General features: G+C 38.8%; 2 protein-coding genes across 6 annotated transcripts in view; one reads left to right on the top strand and one right to left on the bottom strand.

Annotated features, from left to right (window-relative positions):
* LOC119232357 (olfactory receptor 1P1-like) overlaps nt 1–23,063 on the top strand; it is a 251,030-nt gene that overhangs the window by 95,418 nt on the left and 132,549 nt on the right. The window lies entirely within an intron of this gene.
* Nucleotides 5,516–6,445, bottom strand: LOC119232522 (olfactory receptor 1A1-like). The gene has a single exon (XM_037494560.1). The coding sequence runs from the start codon at nt 6,443–6,445 to the stop codon at nt 5,516–5,518; it is 930 nt and encodes a 309-aa protein (XP_037350457.1).

Below are 23,063 nucleotides of genomic sequence, written 5' to 3' on the forward strand. Positions count from 1 at the left end.
GTCTTATGTTTTTTCATTGATTTTCTGTGGACACAAGAAATCTTTTCATATGCAAATACAGATAATTTAATGTGTTTTCTATGACTTTGGGTACATCCTTCAATACAATATTAAATGGTAATTTTAACAATGGACATACTTATCTTATTCTTGAAGAATATTCATGTGTTATTATATCTCACAACCCCCTAAGTAATTGGCAACTTAATAATGGTATTAACATATTTATTATTAAGGAATTATCCTTTAATTGACTTCCCCATTAATAATTATTTTTAATGGAGAAATGTGTTTTGAATATTGTTAAATATATTTAGTGGCATTTACATAGATAGTAACATAATTGTCCTAATATTTAACCAAGCTTGCACTCCTGTAATAACCTACCTATGTAGTGAGGACATATGTTCTTTTAATATTTTATTGGATCCGGGGCCTCCCCTGGTGGCGCAGCGGTTGAGCGCTGGGCTGCGAAGCTGCCCACAGCCTCTGCAATGCCGGTTCTATCCCCAGCCTCCAGCTAGAGTCCCACATGGGGCGCAGACCTCTCCTGCCATGCCTGCTGCTCCCCTCAGCAGTGTATTTCATCAGTCTGCCTGTTCTGTTCCCTGCTCTGACTCTGGTGGATTCTCTCACCCTCCTGCTCTTCTGACTGTACCCAGTGCTTATATAAATAAATAAATAAATAAATAAATAAAATCTTTAAAAAAAATTAAAAAAAATTTTATTGGATCCTTCTTATAATCTTTGTATCAATGTTAATAAGTGGGATTCTTCTGTGGTTTTGCATAATATTTATCAGGCTTTGCAGTCAATCTTATACTTGCTTCATAAAACGATGTAAGATTTCTTCCATTCTGTATTCTGCATGAGCAACTGTCATCAAAAGATACCTTGTTTCCACTCTTCTTTCTTCAGGAATAGAGGAAGAAAACTTGATTTTAGAGAAGAAAACTTCCTTTGCATTGATCTTTTTTGTAAACATATGGCCCATTGTCATATCATTTAACAATGTCTGCAACTAGAGGCATGAATGGAATGTGAGTGTTGTGGTTTATGTTAATTTTCACTTTCTTTGTGGAATTCCTTAGCACCTCTTCAGTGGCACTGCATCCATTTGGATGGGCTGAAAAATGATGAAAGTAAGAACAAAGATTAGAAGAATCACTTCTCTTTCTTGCTTTAAAGCTTGATAATTTCTTATACGAAGCTATATTTTCCACCTCTACCCCAAAGCTTAATAGTTGTCATTGTTGAGTGCACTCTGTTTTAGGAAAAATTCTAGCCAAAAGTAAGGTGCACTCAACCTTACTTACCTAGATATCTTTCATTATTTTATATGCCCTCAATAAGCCAGCTGTCATGTCAGGGGAATTCATTGGGGAATGAAGAAAACTGGATTCAAATCTTAGATCTTTTTTCTAATGGAAAGACAATAAATAAGTCACTTCATATGGGGGAATTTAGTTTTCTCATCTTTTGAAGTTCGCTATTATTATTAATGGCATAAGTATTAAAAATAAGAAACAGTAACGTGTGGTACAGCAAAAGCACATATGCACATGTGTATTTGATATTTAATGAAATACATACTTCCTCTGCAACTATTTGGCTGTGTTTTAAGCACCCTATATAGCACCCATTACTTTTTCCTTTTCTGGGTTATTGTTTCATTTCTTAAAAACCCAATACTTTAGTGCCCATGTAGTAGTTCTATGGCAATACACTGTAAATACACATTGCTATGTTCTTTGCCTTATAAAATTTATAAAGTGATACAGAACTTGATTAGCAGGAACCTCAAGTTAAGATTGTACAAGTCTCTTTCTTCCTCCACTACAGTCCTCATTCTCCATTATGACTCTCTTTCTTGAAATTTAATCATTCTATAAGCCTCTCTTAGATAAAGTGATATTTCCAAACTTTATGCATCGATTTTAGTCTTAATTTATTTGTGATGCAAAGTTATATATCTTTGTTGTACAATTCATTAAACTTTCATGAGAGTGTCCCTAGGAACCATTGAAAATACACCTAAAGTGAAACTAATTTTTCTTAAATTACTCTCTACTTCAGTATTTTCATCAAATTCATTCTTTACATTCATAAGCATTATTTTTTTTAAAATATTTTATTTATGCATATAAGAACTGGGGTACAGGGCAGAGATGTGGGGGGTGAGAAGATTCACTAGAGAAAGGGTAATAGGGCAGATTGACTGAAATACACTGCTGAGGGGAGCAGTGGGCGAGTCAGGAGAGGTCTGCTGCACCATGTGAGTAGGTCCCTGGCCAGGGATCAAACTTGTTCTGTAGTGGCTGTGAAGAGCTTCATAGGTTGTGTCTTCACCCCTTGCGCCACCAGGGAGGCCCTCATAAGCATTATTATATTCTAATGTTTCTATTTCCACATCTGCATGTCTAGATTCCTTCATGTTCTCTTCCCTATATTGCTCTAAAATCACATTTTCTTCCTCTATTCCTGAAGAAAGAAGAGTGGAAATGTAACTGGTGGCTGAAGCCAAAGACTGTTAACACGTGGTAACACCCCTGGAGGGGGGTGCTGGAAAGGATAGATAACCCCAGGGAAAATGCTAACAAAGTATCCCATTTTGGGGTGGAGACTCTGATAAGAAATTTAAGGGTCTGCAGAAGCTGCCCCCAGCATTTTTTGATGTTCAGGATTCAACATTTGAGCATTTGGTGTTTGGGATTCAGCATTTTCAGATCTTCAGCTATTCCGGGGTCAGAGATTTCTGCCCCCACCAAGCCAATCTTCCAGAAGGCTGTTGCAGGCCTCTGAAGAATATGGAGAGGCTTCCAGCAGCCAACCTCAGAGAGTAAAATTATGGAGACTTTGCAGGTACCCCAGCAAGTAAAATTGTTCCTGGTTTTGCTGCTGTTACAGCCTGGCAGAGAAGACAAATACCTGGAGCTGGGCACCTTGCTGAGCTGCATGAGTGTGGGCTGTTTGTCAGGTCGTTCAGCCACTGCAGCTGCTGTTTTGAGTGTCGCTTGTCTGGTACTGTGCTGGGGCATCTTGGGAGCTTGGGAAGCATCTCCTATTGTGTCTCCTATTATCTTTGTGAGTTAGAACCTGGCCTATAGTCTGGCTGCCACATGTTCCAGGTCTACAGTGGCAGGAAGATGCCATCTTGGGAGCATGGCCTATTGTTTGGGAAAGGAGCTCTGCGTTCTCAGTGGCAGGAAGCAGCCATCTTGGGAGTGCTTGTGTTTAGTACTTTAAAAACCCAAGCAAAATTGGCCTTAGTAACTCTTTGTTTTTCCCTGTTTTGTTAACTAAATCCCATTTTTGTTGTGCTCTGAGCCTGAGTAGTCTTGCAATTGTGTGCACTGGTGAAGAACTCAGACAGTGACTGATAAACTATTTGGACAATGTCCTTGGCCAGTTTTGGTGCCCCCTGTTGCTCTGTATCAGAAACAAGGTATCCTCTGAGGACAGTTGCTCATTCAGAATATAGAATGGGAAGAAAATCTTACAACATCATTTTATGAAGCAAGTACAAAATTGACTGCAAAATCTGATAAACACTATGTCTAATTAAACTCTTGGCCTTACCACTCCCCCTTCATGCTACCACTCCTTTATACAAGAAAAATCTCATCATTTCATGCAGAGTTTTATTTGTTATTTATATATTAATATGGATAAATGTCTTAAACACTCACTGATCCACCAGTAAATCTGAAAACTAGGACTTGAATAACATCATGGTACTACACTTGCATCTCCTTGAGTCTCCCTTCTTTGATATCTTCTCAACCTGAATGCTATATTAATCTTTCTTTGGTTTTCTTTTTCAGTTTACTTTTATTGAATCTATTTCTATTCCAAGAAAGTATATTTTTAGTTATTTATTACCTTATGTAAAGACTGTCAATAATAATCTTTTGGAATTTACATATTTTCAATTTATATTCTTATGATCATATCCACCAAATTGTAGCATAACTCTGTGGGTCAATCAGGACAAAATGGAATTTCTCTACTGGCTGGAATGATTGATCACAACTAGAAGATAGTATGTTGATTCCACACAATGGGGTATAAGGAGAACTAGGTCTAAAAGTTGTTTAGGATGCTTTTGTATTTCCATGCTCAACAGTAAAGGTTAATAAACTTCAACAATCAAAAACACAAAGATGCATAATTATTATGAATTCAGATTTCCCAAGGAATGATTATTTGGGTCACCTCAGCAGATGAAATATAAGTGGTAGTAGTTTGGTGACTCCTCTCACAGACCTAAATGCCAGATGTGTAATCATTACCTGTACTCCTAGGTTCTGGTAAAACCACCTTATTCCATTACTTCCCCCTGTGCTAATGGATGTAACTTCTTGTAGTTAATACATTTTGTGTATATCAGCATCCATATTATTCTCCTTTAGTCATTTTCAGAAAATACTGATGTAACTAATACCTTGCTTGAAAACTTAATTTAAAACTAATTAATTAAAAAATAGTGGTATGCCATCATAAAAAGTTAATACAAAAATAAAAAATAAAAAATTAATAATTAAGATAATATAAAGCTGTAAAAAAATAGTGGGTATTATTTCTGTCGTCTGATGAATCCATAGTGACCATTTGACATAACAGGTATATAATAGATGATAAATAATGTTGATTCAGATCATGCATAATTATTGTCAGATTAAATTTATTGATTCACATTAATAAGTGACACCTCTCCCAGTGGTTATGGTTGCACTTTAATCAACAATATTAGAAGACCCATATAATTTTTTTTTTTAAAGATTTATTTATTTATTATTATTTATACAAGCACTGGGTACAGTCAGAAGTGCGGGAGGGTGAGAGAATTCACCAGAGCCAGAGTGGGGAGCAGAGCAGGCAGAAGGACCGAAGTACACTGCTGAGGGGAGCAGCGGGCGGCAGGAGAGGTCTGCACGCCATGTGGGACCCTCCTTCGGTGGCTGGGGAGCAGCCAGGGATCGAACCGGTGCTGCAGAGGCTGCTGCGGGCAGCTTCATAACCCAGCGCTCAACCACTGCGCCACCGGGGAGGCCCAGAAGACCCATATAATTTTAAACAACTCTTGCCTTCAAGTTTGGCAAGTGAAGTAGGTATGATTAAATATGAATCAAAAAGTTGGCATTTGATAATAAGGTATAAACTTCAGAGCATGAAGTACTTGTTCCTCATACTCTCTGACACAGACAAGGCAGAGATTGTTCCTGTTATGTAGATGTGGAAGCCAAGGCTCAGACTTTCACAACTTTACCCTGCAAGTCAGCTGCATTGATATGACATGAACCTTTGCTCTCAGTGTGCCAAAAGTAGCATCTTATGAACAAATAGATAATTTCAAGTGATGTCTCATCATAGTGCTATAGGATTTCTGAGGAGAAGAAGCTAGTGTCTATAAAAGAAAGGGTGACTTCTTGGGGTGTTGTGGAGAGAATATTTTGGATGGATTTCAAATGCTTTCTAATTTGATGACTGTGGTCTCCATATAAGCTCACATTGGCTATGAGGATATTCTCTTGCTGAACAGTTTCCCCAGAGCAGCCTTCATATCTTTATTTCTCAGACTATAGATGAAAGGATTTAACATTGGGGTCACTGCAATGTACATCACTGTTACAACAGCATCCTTTAGACTATAACTCGTCAGCGGGCGGAAATACATGCCCATGACTGTCCCATAATACAGAGAAACAACTGTGAGGTGGGAACCACAGGTGGAGAAAGCTTTGCGCACACCATTTGTGGATGGAACTTTTAAGACTGTGGAAAAGACCCGAACATAGGAAATGGTGATGCATACCAATGGCACAGAGAAAACACTAACCCCTAGGTACATCATCTTCACATTAAATTGGATATCAGAACAGGATAACTTTAGCAAAGAAGCAATGTCACAGTAGAAGTTGGCTACTTCCCAGTTTCCACAGAACGACAACCTAGCTGTGAGCAGAGTGTGGGGTATGGCATTGGAGTTTCCAATCACCCAAGATCCAACAACTAGCAGGACACAAGCCTTTGGGCTCATAATTGTTGTGTAATGAAGTGGGCGGCTGATGGCCACAGCACGATCATATGCCATAGCTGCCAAGATGTAACTATCTGTGTTACCCAACGCTAACATGAAGCACATCTGTGTTAGGCATCCGCCAAAGGAGATAGCTTTGCTGCCCAAGATATGGTTGACCAACATCTTAGGGATAGTTACAGAGGAGAAGCAGATGTCAACAAAGGAGAGGTTGGCAAGGAGAAAATACATGGGGTTGTGAAGGCGATTGTCAGAGCGAATAGCCAAGATGATGAGCAGGTTTCCAATCAATGTGATGGGGTAAATGAACAGGAAGAAGATGAAGAAGACATATTCTTGTTCTTGCTGACCACTAATTCCAAGGAGGATGAAATCCAAATTAGAGGATTGGTTGTCTTCTCTCATAGATCCTTCATCAAGAAAGGGGAGAGCGAAATCCAGAATTTTTAGTTAAGTTAGTATGCTTAATAATCTTACTTAAAATTCAGTTTGCCTCAGTGGTTAGCTGTCTATACTTGGGTTTAAAATTACCAGAGATAGCCAATATGGAGGGGGAAATAATCCCTTTTGTTAGCAAGACTAATTATTTGTTATCCCTAACCATTCATGTCTAAGTGACAATCTTCTCCCGGATCCCAGTACCGTCACCCAAACACCTAGGCTTTAATTATTTAGCAAATAATTAAATTTCTTATCAGTGTGTTACATACTTTGCCAGATATTGTAGAAAATCATAAAGATTGGTAAAATATAGTCATTCATCCATTTATTCATGTATTACATACTCTAAGCTCTCAAGGACCTTACAGCAGAATAAAATTCCAGAATCACATGCTATTTTGTTAGACATTAAAAGAATGAACAGGCTCTCTTTTGAAAACATTCCAGTTCAAAGGATGATTAATATACCTTAGGCAATTAGAAATTGTATTACTGATCAAATTCAGGATGAGCCTAGAACATAGGCGGTAACAAGTATGTATGTTGGCATCAGAAAGTTGTAAATTATACTGACAACTGGATTAAGTCATAGCAAAACAAATTTATTATCCAAATACTTAAAGTAGACATTTACCTTTGAAAGTCTTTAGCTCTATTCCAAACTCTTAAATATTTCTAGTCATAATGATTTTCTCTCAAACCATCTCTTACCTTTGCTTATTATTTCTGTTTTGACTTATCAAACTCCATAGTGGTTTTGATGACTCTCCAATCTATACTTAATCTCTTCCCCCCGTATTACGCATTCGGTCATCATATAGCATGTGTGGCCAAACTCTGTATTCTGCACATCAAACTTAAATAGATTTTAAACTTTTTAAGAAAGAACTACATTATGTTTATTTTTATTTCCTTTAGAGAGATTATTTGAAGTAATATTCATCTTATGTCACAACAATTTGCATTAATATTTTAAATATATCCAGGTTTACTTTCTAGGTTCCCCAAATGTGAGATGCTCACAGGCACACTTACCCCACTTACCCCTGATCTCTATATCTGATTTCATTGATCCTTTACTTAATTTGCACATAACTTTCTACTTATTTTCAAGAACTTTAGCTTTGATCACCACCAGTTTCTATGTGAAATATTGTAATGGCCCTTAACTTCTGACTACAGGTCACTCCTCTTTTATCCATCCTGATGCATCCTAATCATGGTAGCAGTTAATAGCTGCTTACCCATATACACATTGTTTTTTTCTTTGTAAACCATCAAATGTTCTGCAAGTTCTATCCATTTAATTTTTTTCCTTTCCAAATCTTATAATCCATAATTGGACACAGGTAGACTACGTTTCTCAGTCTCCATGCTCTGAAGTGGGCTTGAGACTCAGTTATAGCCATCCCTCTGTATGTTCTGGTTCTAGGCTTTTTCCACAATCTTTCCCCCTTATTGTCCCTATTGGACAGGAGGCCTAATGGGATGGATGGTGGTCACGTGGTATGTATTTTTTTAACTTTTATGATTTACCTGGAGTTTGTATGTATTTTAATTTTTTAAGATTTATTTATGTATGCATACAAGAACTGGGGTGCAGGCCTGATGAGATGCGGGGGTTAGAGGATTCACCAGAGACAGAATGGGGAATAGAACAGGTGGATATACTGAAACATACTGCTGAGGGGAGCAATGGGTGAGACAAGGAGAGGTCTGCTGCACCATTTGGGTCACCTCCCTGGCCGGGGATCAAAATTGTGCTGCAGTGGCTGTGAATAGCTTCATAGTACTGTGTCTCAACCCCTTGCACCACCAGGGAGGCCCTTATATTTTAATTTTTAATTACTTTCATACCTTATCTAGAATTAAGCTTGTCTCACAAGTTTTCCCCATCTGGGAGAGTTACCATTCACAAAGTCACAGTGTGATTATTACATAAGAGAGAAATAAACTTATATTCTTTGATAATCATCATATATTTTTCTGTTTATTTGTTACTACAGTCCAGTAAATGCTAATTCAATTTCTTTAAAAAGACTTATACTTATGATTAATTCAACCTGTAATTAATTTAACCATCAATTCTCATTTTTTCTTATAGAACATGTGGGGAATTGCCTGTGCTAGGCACAGGTGGTGCACGTAAATAAAATAACTTTTTCCCCTAGTCTGATTGTTTTTACATCTTTGACCCTAAATGAATTTGACCTTCTCTCTTGAAATACCTTCCTCTATATTCACATGGAATCATAATATCTCGTAATTAATAGGGTTCCAGTAAAAAGACTTTGGCTTGATCATTTGTTAAGGAAGTGTAAGATTAAGAGGTGGGGTCTTCCCTGGTGGCGCAGCACTTGAGCGCTGGGCTGCGAAGCTGCCTGCAGCCTCTGCAGCGCCGGTTGGATCCCCGGCCGCTGGGGAGGGTCCCACATGGCGCACAGGCCTCTCTTGCCGCACTTGCTGCTCCCCTCAGCCGTGTATTTCGTCGGTCTGCCTGTTCTGTTCTCCGCTCTGGCTCTGGTGAATTCTCTCACCCTCCCATGCTTCTGACTGTACCCAGTGCTTGTATAAATAAATAAATAAACCTTTAAAAAGAAAAAAAGAGGAGGGGTTGTCAGCAACATGGCAGATAAACTGATGTCAACAGATTCCATTTCAATTAAAATACATAGAATCTTAGATTAAGTTAGAAAAGTAATTAGAAATTAAAATACAAAAATACTGGATAAATTATAGAAGTAACAAAAATTACACATAGCCAAACCAAAAGAAAGAATTGGGAATATATAGGTATTGGTGGCGAGGGTGGGAGGGTGTCAGGAAAACTCAGCAAGATTTGAAAGCCAGAACTGATGCTATGATAGTCCCTTGTGGTTTCAACCACAACAAAGCCAAAAGACTGGGGTCAGAGGTATTGATGTCTTTACATAAGAGATAGGGCCACAGATCATATGAAGAAGGGAATTTAATTTATGCTTTCTGCATAAGATAACTGAAGTTTTGTCTGTATGTGAAAAGAGCACTAGAAAAAAATTATGCCATACAAGATTTGGAAAGGAAAATATAAAATAGAATTTACAGAACATATGTCTTCAAAGAAAGTTCAAGAGACTTTCTAGATGAACTAAGCAGTTTCAGAAAGTTTGATATATATATATGAAAAAATTAACATTTTTACACTTGAGTAAAAAAATTGCAAACTTGAATTTTAAAAAACCTTTCTAGTCCCAGTGACACCAGAAATTTAAGATATGTAGAAATAATTTTAAAAATATGAGGGTGAGGTATAAGACTAGATCCAAATACTATGAAACTTTATATAATGACACAAAGAAATTCTGTAAGATGTGGAGGCAACAATGTTAGTGGAGACTTAATGTAAAAATGTCAGTTCTCTTCCAATTAATCTATGAATTCATTGTAATTCAAATCAAAATTGCCATGTTTCCTTTAAACGTGGAAATTAGTAAACTGACCCAAAAATTCATGCAGGAGAATAAAGGACCAGGGAAAAACCTAAGATAACTTGAGGAAAATGGATAAGTAAGAATAAATTACCCTATCAAGTATGAAAATGATTTTTTTGGTATTTTATATTTCTGGTATTATATTTTCTGGTATTTTATATTTTATATAGTATATACTATATATATACACACTATATATATACATACACACACACACATACATATATAAATATACATATATATATATACACATATATACATTCTGACACCTTCATTCCTCCTCAGTCTTTACATCATGGTCATGCACCTTTTCAACAAAACCATAACCCTGAGACATAATATCCATATTTTCACTTCTTTCTTCCCATGTAGCTGAGGCACAGTAGAGAAATCACACAAAATGAGTCTAGAATTTATGATGCTAAATTCCATTTGGATCCTCAATATTTCTAGAATCCTCCATCACAGTATTCATGAAAGTGCCAGAACTGGGTTGACTACTTGATCTACAATATAAAGGTTAAGAGGCTAGAGATCATGATGGGGTCACAAAGCAGGTATACACAAAAAGAAAGAACTGGAAGGGTAGCATTTCACAATCCAAACCTATATAGCATTCTCATCAAACCAACCATGCAATGTACATCAATACTGTTCCAGAAAACTAGGTGTCATGTCACTCTTCATGGATAAAGTTAAACCCATAAGGGAATATTTCACTTAATATTTGCTACTGCACACCATTTTTATGTTTTTTTTCCTCTAAAACTTTAGAAGAAAAATACAGAAGCATCAAATATGTTCTCATTCTTATTACCTTGTTTCCACCATTCTTTCAGCTGCAGTATTTTTTATAAAGATTTATATTTATTTATACACACAAGAAATAGAGTGGGGAGCAGAACAGGCAGATCTACTGAAGTACACTGCTGAGGGGCCCAGCGGGGGAGACAGGAGAGGTCTGCTGCGCCATGTGAGTAGCTCCCTGGCTGGGGATGGAACAGAGACTGCAGTGACTGGCAGTGTAGGGTAAGTGAAAATGATATCAGGCTTTTCTGCCCTCCTGCCATTAGGATTGATGATGGATCCTTGTGGTCCTGAATGCATGCCTGATGGTGAGAACCTGGAGTAGGGTGTGGGCATGTGTGGATGGGATTCACCTGGGCTAAGACTGGGCTTATAAGGGTGGCATCACAGAGACACCAGCAGAAGTAGTACCACGAGAACCAAGAAGCAGAACCACAAGCAGAGCAAAAGAAAAGCAGAGACCAACAGAGAACACCAGAGAGCCCAGATAGAGTGAAGACTTGCTGGGGGCTGGGAGGCCTGCTAGCCTCCCGGCCCCCCAGCCCCCCTACCGGCCATGTACCTGGTAAATCCCAATAAAAGCCTGAAAAGCCACTGAGGGCTCTAGGACTTCTCCTTCACCCCGTCTGCTGAAGTCATGGAAAACCTGCCCTGTGGCTATCCTGCTGTTACAACCAGTCTACCCCTGCTCTGAATGACTGACTTCTGTTTCCTACCAGAGAACTGTAAAATGCAGCCAATAAACTGAATATCAAAATGGTAAAAAAATAAATATAATAAAACTATACACTGTCACCTAATAGATGAAGTCCAAGTTTCCTATAATGAAGAAAATCTTAAGGATAAGGAATTTACAAAATAGTTTATAACTCAGGTGAAACACTACATGACATGCATCTCAAAGACATCTTTACAGACACATCACCCAAAGCAGTGATAGTGAAGGCAAAGATAAACAGCTGGGACTACATCAAGTTAAAGAACTCTGCACAGCAAAAGAGACAATCACCAACACAAAGAGAAACCCTTCTGACTGGGAGAAAATTTTTGCACACAACACTAATGATAAAGGACTGATCACAAAAATCTACAAAAAGCAAATGAGACTCAACAAAAAACAAAGAAAATAATCCAGTCAAAAAATGGGCAGAAGAGCTAAAAAGAAACTTCTCCAAAGAGGAAATGCACATGGCCAACAGGCATATGAAAAAATGTTCAACATCACTTGTAATCAGCAAAATGCAAGTCAAGACTATAATGAGATACCATCTTACACCAGTGAGAATGGCACATATTAAAAAAAAACTGGGAACAACAAATGTTGGCGAGGATGTGGAGAAAAAGGAACTCTCCTGCACTGCTGGTGGGAGTGCAAACTGGTCCAGTCACTGTGGAAAGCTGTGTGGAGATTCCTCAACTTACTAAAGATAGAGATTCCATGTGACCCAGCAATTCCACTCCTAGGTATTTACCCAAATGACACAGAAACATTAATTCAAAAGGGTACCTGCACCCCTATGTTTATAGCAGCACTATTTACAATAGCTAAACTTTGGAAACAACCCAAATGCCCAAAAATAGATGACTGGATCAAGAAGATATGGTATATATACACCATGGAATATTACTCAGCAATCAAAAAAAATAAACTCATGCAATTTGCAGCAACATGGATGGAGCTGGAAGGGATCATGCTCAGTGAAATAAGCCAGAAAGAAAAAGAAAAATACCAGATGGTCTCACTCATCACAGGAATTTAGAAAACTTAAATAAGGGACCAGGAAAAAGAATAACTATAATAAAAAAATAAATAAATAAAAATCAACAAGCAACTATAAACCAGAGACACACTACAAGGGTGGGGGGCACGGGGAAAGGAGGGATGGGGTCAAAATAAGGGGGGTGCAATTGTATGGGGAATATAACCAAGATAAAAGTGTATACATTGTGCAAAAATGAAAAAAAAATTTGGGCCTCCCCGGTGGCGCAGTGGTTGAGCACTGGGTTGCGAAGTTGCCCGCAGCCTCTGCAGCCCCCGTTCAATCCCCAACTGCTCCCCGGCCTCCAGAGGAGGGTCCCCCACGGCGCGCAGACCTCTCCTGCCACTCGCTGCTCCCCTCAGCAGTGTACTTCGGTCCTTCTGCCAGCTCTGCTCCCCGCTGTGGCTCTGGTGAATTCTCTCACCCTCCCGGCGCATCTGACTGTACCCAGTGCTTGTATAAATAAATAAATAAATAAATAAATCTTTTTTTTTAAAAAAAAAGAAAAAAAATTAATATGTGTATCTACTATATTAAAATCGCCAGTAAAAGTCCAATCTATCCTTCACCATAAAAAAATATTATATATCTTTATTAAGGAGTAGTTCCTCCTTCCTCCATCTTTTAGCTTTCCATGTTTTCAGTTACCCACAGTCAACTGCAGTCTGAAAATATTACATTCAAGAAGATACAAGAAAGAGTCCATATTCACAAAACTCTTATTACAATATATTCTAATTTTTCTAGTTTATTATTCATTATTCAGGTTAATCTCTTAGTATGCCGAATTTATAAATTAAAATATCATAGGTATGTATCTATGTACCTGTATATATAGGGTTTGGTACTATTCATGGTTTCATCCCCTGGAGGTCTTGGAATGTATACATTGTAGATAAGGGAGTGCTACAGTATGGGATAAAAGTGGGACGAAATCTATCTGGAAAAAGTTTGTGTTTACATGTGGAGAATTTTTAACCAAGGAAGACTTTTGTTCTATAGCCATTGGGTGCTATGAATTAATATAATGGATGTGTGTTGTACTAACCCTTCCTGGTAATAGGCATATGCAGTCTTTTAAGTAATGCAAATGTAGATAGATATTTGTACATATAAGTAAAAGGACTAATTGGGAGACAATTTAGAGCAACCATCTGGTCCACAGAAAACCACAAGGAGATAAAATAAGAGGTTAAAGAGTGTAATAAAAGTAGCACCAGAAAAGGGTAACATGTTAATATACTCATAGCAGGACTAAGAAACAGGAAACTGGAGGCAAGAGGTTTCTGAGCACAAGGATTTGAGGGTAAAGACAGTGAGGAAGAAAGGTTCATCAGAAAGAAATGAGTTCTGTAGAAACTCTGCAGGAAGAGGTGGAGGAAAAGCACACTCTGAGGAAGAGGAGCAGGAGGTGCATCAGTGTAGATGCTAAGCAGGGCGAGAACTTGCAGTTCTCTGGGAAGAAGCCAGGAGTCCCAGGCAATGCTGGACCACTAAAATCCTCTTCCTCAGAAGGGCCTGTGTTCTGAGATTTCTATCACATGAGTGTGACAATGCTGACTACAGTTATTTAGAGTCATAAAAGGCCAAATGTCTCCTCCGGCATGAGACACAGCAGGCAAGGCCAAAGAAATGTCAAGTTTTATGGGACTCCCTTACAATCTAATCCATCAGTGCTTTGACAGAGAAATAATTTTTTGAAGGGCCTGTTAGCATGCACCACTGAATGTGGGAGTACAGGGTGGGTTTGTAACTCCTCCCTGTGAAATGGACTTGTGTGAGTACACACACACACACACACACACACACACACACACACACTTTAGGAATTAGAGTTCAGGCCTGAGAAAACCAAATCAGAATTACCCCTTTCTGATCCTGTTTTCAGTGTCAAGATAACCTAACAAAAGGATAACCGTTTATTAGAGGAGGGGGTTCTCTCTCTGTCTCTGCTTACCTGTCTCTCAGTCTCTGCCTGTCTCTGCCTTTTTCCTATTGGATATTGAGACCTCGGTTTTTGGATTCAAGCCAAGGTTTGAGTCCTAGTTTTGCCATTACCTCTCTATGTGAATTTAAGCAACAAATTCACCATTTCCATGTGATAAAATGACAAAATATTTCTACTTACCTCTCGGGGAGTTTTGTGAGGGTCAAAGGAGATAACGTATGTACGGCAGTTGCTGATCATCTGTCCCTTGATGACATACTCATTAAATTTCAGTTCTCCAACATCTACAGCCCTAGCTAGGGAATCAGCTCAGATGTTTAAAAAAAAAAAAAAGGTGCTGGTCCTGTGGCCTTCACTCCTTTTGCACAAATAAGAAGTTTATAGTCAATAGGTCTAGCAACTGTTAGAATTTTCCTTTGGAGGCAGGCATGCCAGAGAAAAGTAAGAGCTCTAGGCTCAGAGAGAAGGTCTGTGGTTTTCTGTTCCTAAAACAGAAGAGACTGAACTCAGATGGTTTAGAAAAGGCAGCTTGAGTTTCCCAGTCCTATAGGACAAGGGGTTGAAGGGGCTGTCCTGGCTAGAGCCTGAAGTGAGAACTCTGGTTTCCTCAACAGGGAAATAGAATGTGCAATGGCATAGAGAAAATTGTGAATTATTTGCCAGGTTATAATATCCTGAAAAATGACCCTCTTTATTCAGGCCAAATTCAGAGCAATTTTTGAGACCTGTGATATGCTCCTATAGTTGTGCCCTGTGGACAACAGTGGCTCTCAGGAGGAATAGTTCCCATAGTTATTTTTCAGAAGGTGAGGGCATTTGCAGGAGAGGGTGTCTCCAGGGTCCAAGCCCTGAGTTGACCTATTCTAGCCTCTGTTGGAATGTAGCCACTCTCTGATTCCATTAAGTCCAAACTTGGAGTCATCCCTTGGGGACACCAGGATTATGCTGAGTGCTGGTCATTCTTCCAGGCTATACTGAAATCTTTTGGAGTAAGTATGCAAAGAAAAAGAATTATATTCCACCTTTTCTTTAGCATTGGACTTGAGGAGGGTTGTGGTGGGAGCTATAATTTTTTTTAACCTTTCTTACATTCTTAGAGCTGAAAAAGGCCTAAAAGTTATGTAGTCCACTTCATATATGTGTCACCTTATAGTAATCCTGATTTGCCTATGACTTAGCACCTCCCCTGGTAGAGAGCTCATCATGCTTCTACAGATGAAGACTATGAGCTCTGCCTTGGTTCCAGTCCAGGCTCTGCCTCATATCGCTGTTACTGACTTCAGACAATTATTTAAGAAACATATTCATCTCTAAATTAGGAATAACAAAAACGAAACCGCAACAACATCCTCATAAGACTGTTAGAAGGATGAGACATATTAATATCTGAAAAGTATTTAAAACTATATCCAGCACTTAGTTAACATTAAACTTATGTTAATTGTTATTTAACCAAATCCTGTTTTATTTATCTAATTGTTTAACTCTCCAAAAATTTTATTAGAGAGTGAGCATGGTAGATATTAAAAAATTGAATTACATTCCCTCTAGACATGCTTTGGGTTCTATGTCCTAGCTGCTCTGCTTTTTATTTGTTTTTTTTTTTTTTACAATTTTTAAAAAAGATTTATTTATTTATACAAGAACCGGGTTACAGGCCAGATGTGTGGGAGGGTGAGAGGATTCACCAGAGACAGAGTGCAAAACAGATCAGGCAGACTGACGAAATACACTGCTGAGGGGAGCAGCGGGCGAGACAGGAGAGGTCTGTCACGCCATGTGGTATTTTCACCTGGCTGGCAGGAATCGAACACGCACTGCAGAGGCTGCGGACAGTTCACAGTGCAGCGCTCAACCACCTGCGCCACCAGGGAGGCCCTCTATTGTGTTTTGGTCTCTGTTCTGATCATGTCCCAAAGCCATGGATTCTCAGACATGGATAAAATGATATGCCACTATGTATTTTCTTCTCAGTAATACCTTTTGTTTTCAGTATACTTCTCAGATATTTTTACTAGTTCAAAGTTTTATTTCTTGAGTAAACATTAGAGGCAAGGAGTAATGCAAAATGCAAGGAGATATAAGAGAAGTATGAAGAAAAAAAACTTTAACACTCACAAACATTTGCCAGTATTTTCTGGAGAGTGATTTTCATTAACTTATGCAGAGACTCTCTGAACTTCCCCATCCCCGAGTAAAAAAAAAACTTTTGCATGGTGCAATGGACTAAGTTTAATTGTCTGCTTGCAAATTCCAGACTTGGAATTTTCACTCTTGGTGAAATTCCTTCTTATTTAAAGACATTATAGAATATTTTTTTGAAATTTATTTGCAAGTATTTTATAACAGTACTCAGAAACCATCTAAGTACTTGGAAGAAAGCAATTTGGTAAAGGGACAAAAACAATGTTTAGAAATAAAGCTGTCTGCAGCCTCTGCAGCACGAGTTCGATCCCCAGCCAGCCAGGGAGATACCCACATGGCGCAGCAGACCTCTCCTGTCTGGCCCACTGCTCCCCTCAGTCGGTCTGCTTGAACTGTTCCCCACTGTGTCTCTGGTGAATCCTCTCACCCCCCGCACCTCTGGCTTATACCCCAGTTCCTGTATACATAAATAAATCTTTAAAAAAAAAAAAAGAAAGAAATTCTTTTATCTCAAGCTGTGTACAAGCACATGATCAATGAATGAAACTGGCTTGGTAACTCAGTACTAGACTGGTTTTACTGTTCGTCTGGTCCAGACTCAACAGTGGTATGGAAGCACAATCTAACTATTCATCTTTGTTTTAAAATTTCAATTGGAGTTACATTTTTACCTCTCTATGTGTGTATGTGTTCCACTCACGCTCCGTCAAATCACCACTGGCAATATCTCATCTGCATCCCTTCCCCATCCCCTTTTCCTTCCCCCCGTTCCCTCTGGTAACCATTAAATTATTTCACTAAGTCCAAGATTGATTCCTGGTGTATTTTGCCAGTGTATTTTTTTTTTTGTTGTTATTTACATTCAACAGATGAGTGAAACCATCCAATATCTGTTTTACATGTGCTGACTTAATTCACTTAACATAATCATCACCTAGTGGTCCAGCCATTCCCCTGAAAGACATTATTTCATTTATTTAAAAATGTCTAAATAGTATTCCATTGAGTATATATTCCACAATTTCCTTATCCACTCATTTGTTGATGGACACTTTGGTTGCTTCCACAACTTGGCAATTGTGGACAGTGCTGCTATGAACATAGGTGTACATTGTCTTTTTATATTATTATTATTATTTTTAAAGTTTTATTTTTATTTTAATTTTGCAGGCAAGAACTGGGGTGTAGGCCAGAGCTGTGAAGGGTAGGAGGATTCACCAGAGACAGAGTGAGGAATAGAACAGGTGGATCTACTAAAATATACTGCTGAGGAGAGCAGCAGGCAAGACAGGAGAGGTCTGCAGCACCATGTAGGTTAGCTCCCTGGCCAGGGATCGAATTCAGGCCCTCGCAGTGATAGCACTGAGACTTAACACCTACAGTCACCAGGGAGGTCCCTCACACTGTTTTTTTAAGTAGATATTTAGCAGATCTATTTCCATTATTGTAAATAATGCTGTAATAAACACTGTGGAAAATATAATTTTTTGAATTGATAATTTCATGTTCTTTGGATGGATGCCCAGGAGTGGGGGTTGCTGAATCAAACAGTATTTCCATTTTTAGGTTTTTTTTTTTTAATTTTAATTTTGCATGCAAGAACTTTCCAAAACAGCTGTACCAATTTACATTCGCATCAACCCTCTAATACAGTTCCTCTTTCTCTGCATTCCCTACAGAACTTGTTCTTGGGAGTCTTTTTAATGTGTGCCATTTTCATAGATGTGAGTTGAAATTTCATTGTGGTTTTGTTCTACATCTCCCTTATTAAAAGTGATGATTAATATTTTTCCCTCTGTCTGTGTGTCTTCAGGCACAAACATTTTTAAACAAAACATGCACATACAATTAATCACAACATGACAAATTGGATCCTGTCAAAAAAAAGAATTTTACTTTATTCATAAAAATATATGATTAATAGATTAAAAAAGAAAAGCCACAATGTAGGAAGAGATCATCACAGCACGTCCTATCATAAACTACTCATCTCTTGACTTACTTTTATATAAATTCAGGAGATGAACTCCATGCTATGAATGAACTGAAAATACCTTGTTCATTTTTCATTATTGGGATTGTTTCCATTTGGGCAATTAGCAGTAAAGTTACTGTGAACATCTTTGCACATTTGCTTATGGTAGTCACTGAAGTAATTTCTCTTGGGTATATAGAATTGCTATGCCATGTACCCATTCAGTGTAAATTAATGCTGCACAGCTCTCTTAAAAAATGGTTGTACTAATGTACCTTTGTACTAGCAATATATGAGAATCCAGTCTGTCTATATCCTTTTTTTTTTAAGATTTATTTATTTATACATACAAGAACTGGGGCACAGGCCAGAGTTGTGGGGATGGGGTGAGAGGATTCACCACAGATAGAGTGAGGAACAGAACATGCAGACCGACTGAAATACAATGCTGAGGGGAGCAGTGGGCGAGCCAGGAGAGGTCCACTGCACCATGTGGGCAGCTCCCTGGAGGGGGATTGAACTCATGTTGCAGAGGCTGCAGCTAACTTCATAGGTTGCATCTTAACCCCTTGTGCCATTTGGGAGGCCCTGTCTACATTCTTATCAACACTTGGTATTGTCAGCATTTTCATTTTTAGCATTTTCATTTTCATTTCATTTTTATTTTTCATTTTTAGCATTTCATTTTCATGGCTAAAATCATGGGGCACATGATTTGCCCCAACATTGGTGATGTAAACTAGATCCCTTGGCTAAGGTGATTATACTAAGCTGATCATTGATGAGATACTAGAGTTCCTTTGTAATTAATAAATACCCTGCAGCAATTATAGCTGCAGTAGTTGTCAAATTTTATTCTAATTTCATAGTATGTTCTACATTTATTAGTTGAACTTCTACCCTAAGAAAGGTCTTTCTTTTTTGTCATTCATTCATTAATACATCCATTTACATAATTTAATTGATACACTTAATTTAATGTTGTTCTATGAGTTATAATCCAATACTATGATGTTTTGTTGCTTGATTATACCAAACTTGATCAGCAGTTTGGTTTATCAGACCTATCAAGTTGGTTTCCCTGACTGTTGTCATATTATATCACTCTTTGGGCACTTTCTTTTTGGTGCTCACTGTGACTGGTGCCCTAGTCTTCAATGTCTTTCTTATGCCCAGAAGCTCACAATTACATCCCAATTCTTGTCCCTCTGTCATTTCTCCGGCAAGCTTGTTATGAAATTCTCATGGAACTCCTGAAAAAATATTCCACACTGTGTGGAAATGACCCTGACTTCTTACATTCCTATTGTCTCAGGGGTATTTCCTCCATACAAAAAATCATAATAATCACAGAGGTCTTTTGTAATTTTAAAGAGTGGCATTTCATTGAACTATTATTGGGTAGATGGGTGACTTTCTATTTCAACCCAAGAGACAAGCAGCTAATGACAACTTTTCTTAGAGGAAATCCTAGTAGTGCTGGACCACATCCTTCCCCCTTCCCAGAAGCTGCTCCTGAGGGAATGTGTAGGACAAAGGACTATTACTGAGCTTCACTCTCCCACAGGACCCCTTGGTGTGCTCAGGCTGAGGCTACCTGGGAAATAAATAAACAGCACAAGTTCCCTTATAGCCTAGCACTGAGAACACTGGGGTTATTGCTGATGCTGATAAAGAAAAACCCTGTCTGCCACCCTGCAATTGTTGTGGTATAGGAACAACTTCCTGCAGCAAAAGCACACCATTTGGACATGAACCTGTTATCATATCCATTACTGGACAGAGGGACAGACTTTGCATACACAGGTTTAATTATTATGTCACCTTCTACTTCTGTAGAGGAGTGAAGAAAGGCACTATGTCACTGACTATAGTGAACAAGACAGACACGGACAGGAGGTAAGCTTCATAGTTATATTAAGACACAACTCCCAGTACAGTTCCACTGCAACAGCAAGGAGAAAACATATCCTGATGGTGTGAGGATATGAAGGTAAATAAGATAAGCTTTCCATCACTGAGGTACTAGAATCAAACAGGAAATAAAAGACTTAAGAGTTTGATAATATAAGTATAATGAAATCTTGACACTTGCACTCTTTGGGAGGAAAGATGATGTAAGTCTAAAGTCTTCTTCACTAGAAGACAAGTGATTCCCCAGACAGTGTATGGGAGTCACCGAATGAGGGTCCAGAAAATAGGTGATGCAAGGCACTATGGTTCGGTTCATGGGCAATATGGTGGTGGGAGTTTTGAGAATTACACCTGAGGGGAGAAATCACATATTGTACAAAAATGAAAGACCATGTAAAAAGAAATAAAGAAAACTACATGCTGAAAAGAAAAGAAAGTAGATGAGAGATGAGAGAGGAGATGGATACAGACTAGTGTGTCTAGGAAGACTCAAAAAAGGAAAGCAAGGGATTAGGGACAGCCCCTCTGGGCTGAGTTGGGGAAGCACCGGTGAGAGAAGTGTTTCTCTTTACACACAGAAAATCTCAGGGTGAATATTTTAGGATGGATGTGGATTTCATTTTCCAGCCCCTTGGAAGATTCAGAAAGTTGGACACTCTAGAAAAGGGAGTCTAGGTTTAGATTGAGAAACTCACTCCTATGAGACTGATCATTGTCGGTAGGTGGGCTTAGATTTGGGTGGAAATGGAGAATGTCTACTAGTTGCTTATTCTGAAACAAGGCAAGCCTGTAGTTGGAGACATACAATTGGAGAAGTTTCAGAATTTTGGTAATTTGAATCTGCGAAAAGTACCCCTCTATCCACTCATACGAATGTAGAGAAATTACCTTTCATTTCTCTCATGTTTATGGGCATCAGTGCCCTGAAGACAAAATGGAGGAGTAAGATTACAAATCTTCCAGTGTTTAGGACTTCATTCACTCAGTCACCCTATGTTAATTGAATATCTCTTTATGCCAGGCATTATCTCAGGCATTGGGGTACCATATGAAGAAGAGAACACACAGGGACACTAACTTCCTGGATTTTTGATCCTGAGGGTAAAACTGGACTTAAGTAAGTAGCACAAATTATAGTGGTGGTGAAAGAGGGGTAGTGAAAGTTAACATCAGAAGAACCAGCAAAGAACTGAAAGTTCAAGAAATCCTTATTGCACTGAAACCTCTAGGATGATCAGGACTTAATGATAGATAGGGTGGGAGGTGATGAGAGAGTGTTCCAGGCAGAATATCCATAGATGAGAATTAGAGGATCCTGATTGTTCAAAAGATGATAATATCACATTTGGTACAAACATAATAGCTACAGTTTCAGACTGATGATGTTGATGAATTGACAGATCATAGGGAGACAGTAGTGTCAGGCTGGAACTGATGGAGGGAATTCAAGCGACACAGGATGGCAGCTATAGGGTCCTCAGCTGGAGAGACCTGGGTCAACATGGACAACCAGTTGTGCAGTAGGAAGCTATTTGACACCAATATCAGCTCTCTTGGCCTTTCTCTCTTACAAAGCACAGGACACCAGTGCTAGCATTAAGAGTCACAAGAGTAAAGAACAATCCAGTCCTGCTGATATCAGTGTGTGACCTTTGGCCAGTTTACTCAGACTCTTTGAGCCTCAGCATCCACACTTAGCATAGGCGGTAGCAGTGCCTACGTGTCACTGGAAACATTTAGGAAGTTCCTGGGTCAGGCTGCCTAGAAGAACTCACTGAAGTAAGTTCCCTCCCTTATATGCTGCCCACCCCATCATCTCCACTTGAACAGGAATGTTCTGTCAGGAACTAACTTTGCAGATAATGCTTTTTACTTGTAGTGAGTGTCTAGGCTCTGTTTCTGGACCAAAGCATTGTTTACTATCCTCCCCTCTTTCTGCTCCTCTCTGTCACTCATGGGGACAAATTGCTGACAGAAAGAGAACAAAGCCTCTTCTACACCCTCCTCTCCCCTGCTCATCTCTGCAGACTTACTGAGACTGCGCCTGGAGAAGTCGTCCCCAGTGCATGAGTCTGTCCCTCCTTGACTACTGGCCTTAACTCTTCAATGGTTATTCAGTTTTCCTTCCTGCTCATTCATTGGTGGGATAAACATGGGAAGTAGCAATGCTGTGAAGGCTGTCCAGTCCATCCTCCCTTTCACTTCAGGAATCTTCTCCCCAATCCAGAGATGCCATCCTTCCTCTGATAGGAACTGATGATGATAGGGGCTGCCTCCCCCCATCAAAGAAATGTAAACATATACAAGATAATAGAAATAGTGTGTGTCGTGGAATTAATAACCATGACATGTTGGAAAGTAACTGGGGTGTCAGTGTGTTTCTTTTCAATAAAGTAATCAAAAGATACCTCTCTGTGGAGAAGAATTTGAGTTGAGACTTAATAGTTTTATTAATCAGATTTTAATGACTCACTGTTTGCTTACATAACTGTATAATTTCGGGAGTACCATTTAACATTTTGACAAGTGCACATGATTCACTCACCACAGAGGTCCAGGGCTG

Source organism: Talpa occidentalis, unplaced genomic scaffold (assembly GCF_014898055.3).
Source record: "Talpa occidentalis isolate TD23 unplaced genomic scaffold, MPIMG_talOcc4v2.1 talOcc4.7, whole genome shotgun sequence".
In the NCBI taxonomy this organism is placed as follows: Eukaryota; Metazoa; Chordata; class Mammalia; order Eulipotyphla; family Talpidae; genus Talpa; species Talpa occidentalis.

What these genes read in the sequence shown, in the direction of transcription:
- LOC119232522 (XM_037494560.1), bottom strand. Translation starts at nt 6,445, where the DNA reads ATGAGAGAAGACAACCAATCCTCTAATTTGGATTTCATCCTCCTTGGA.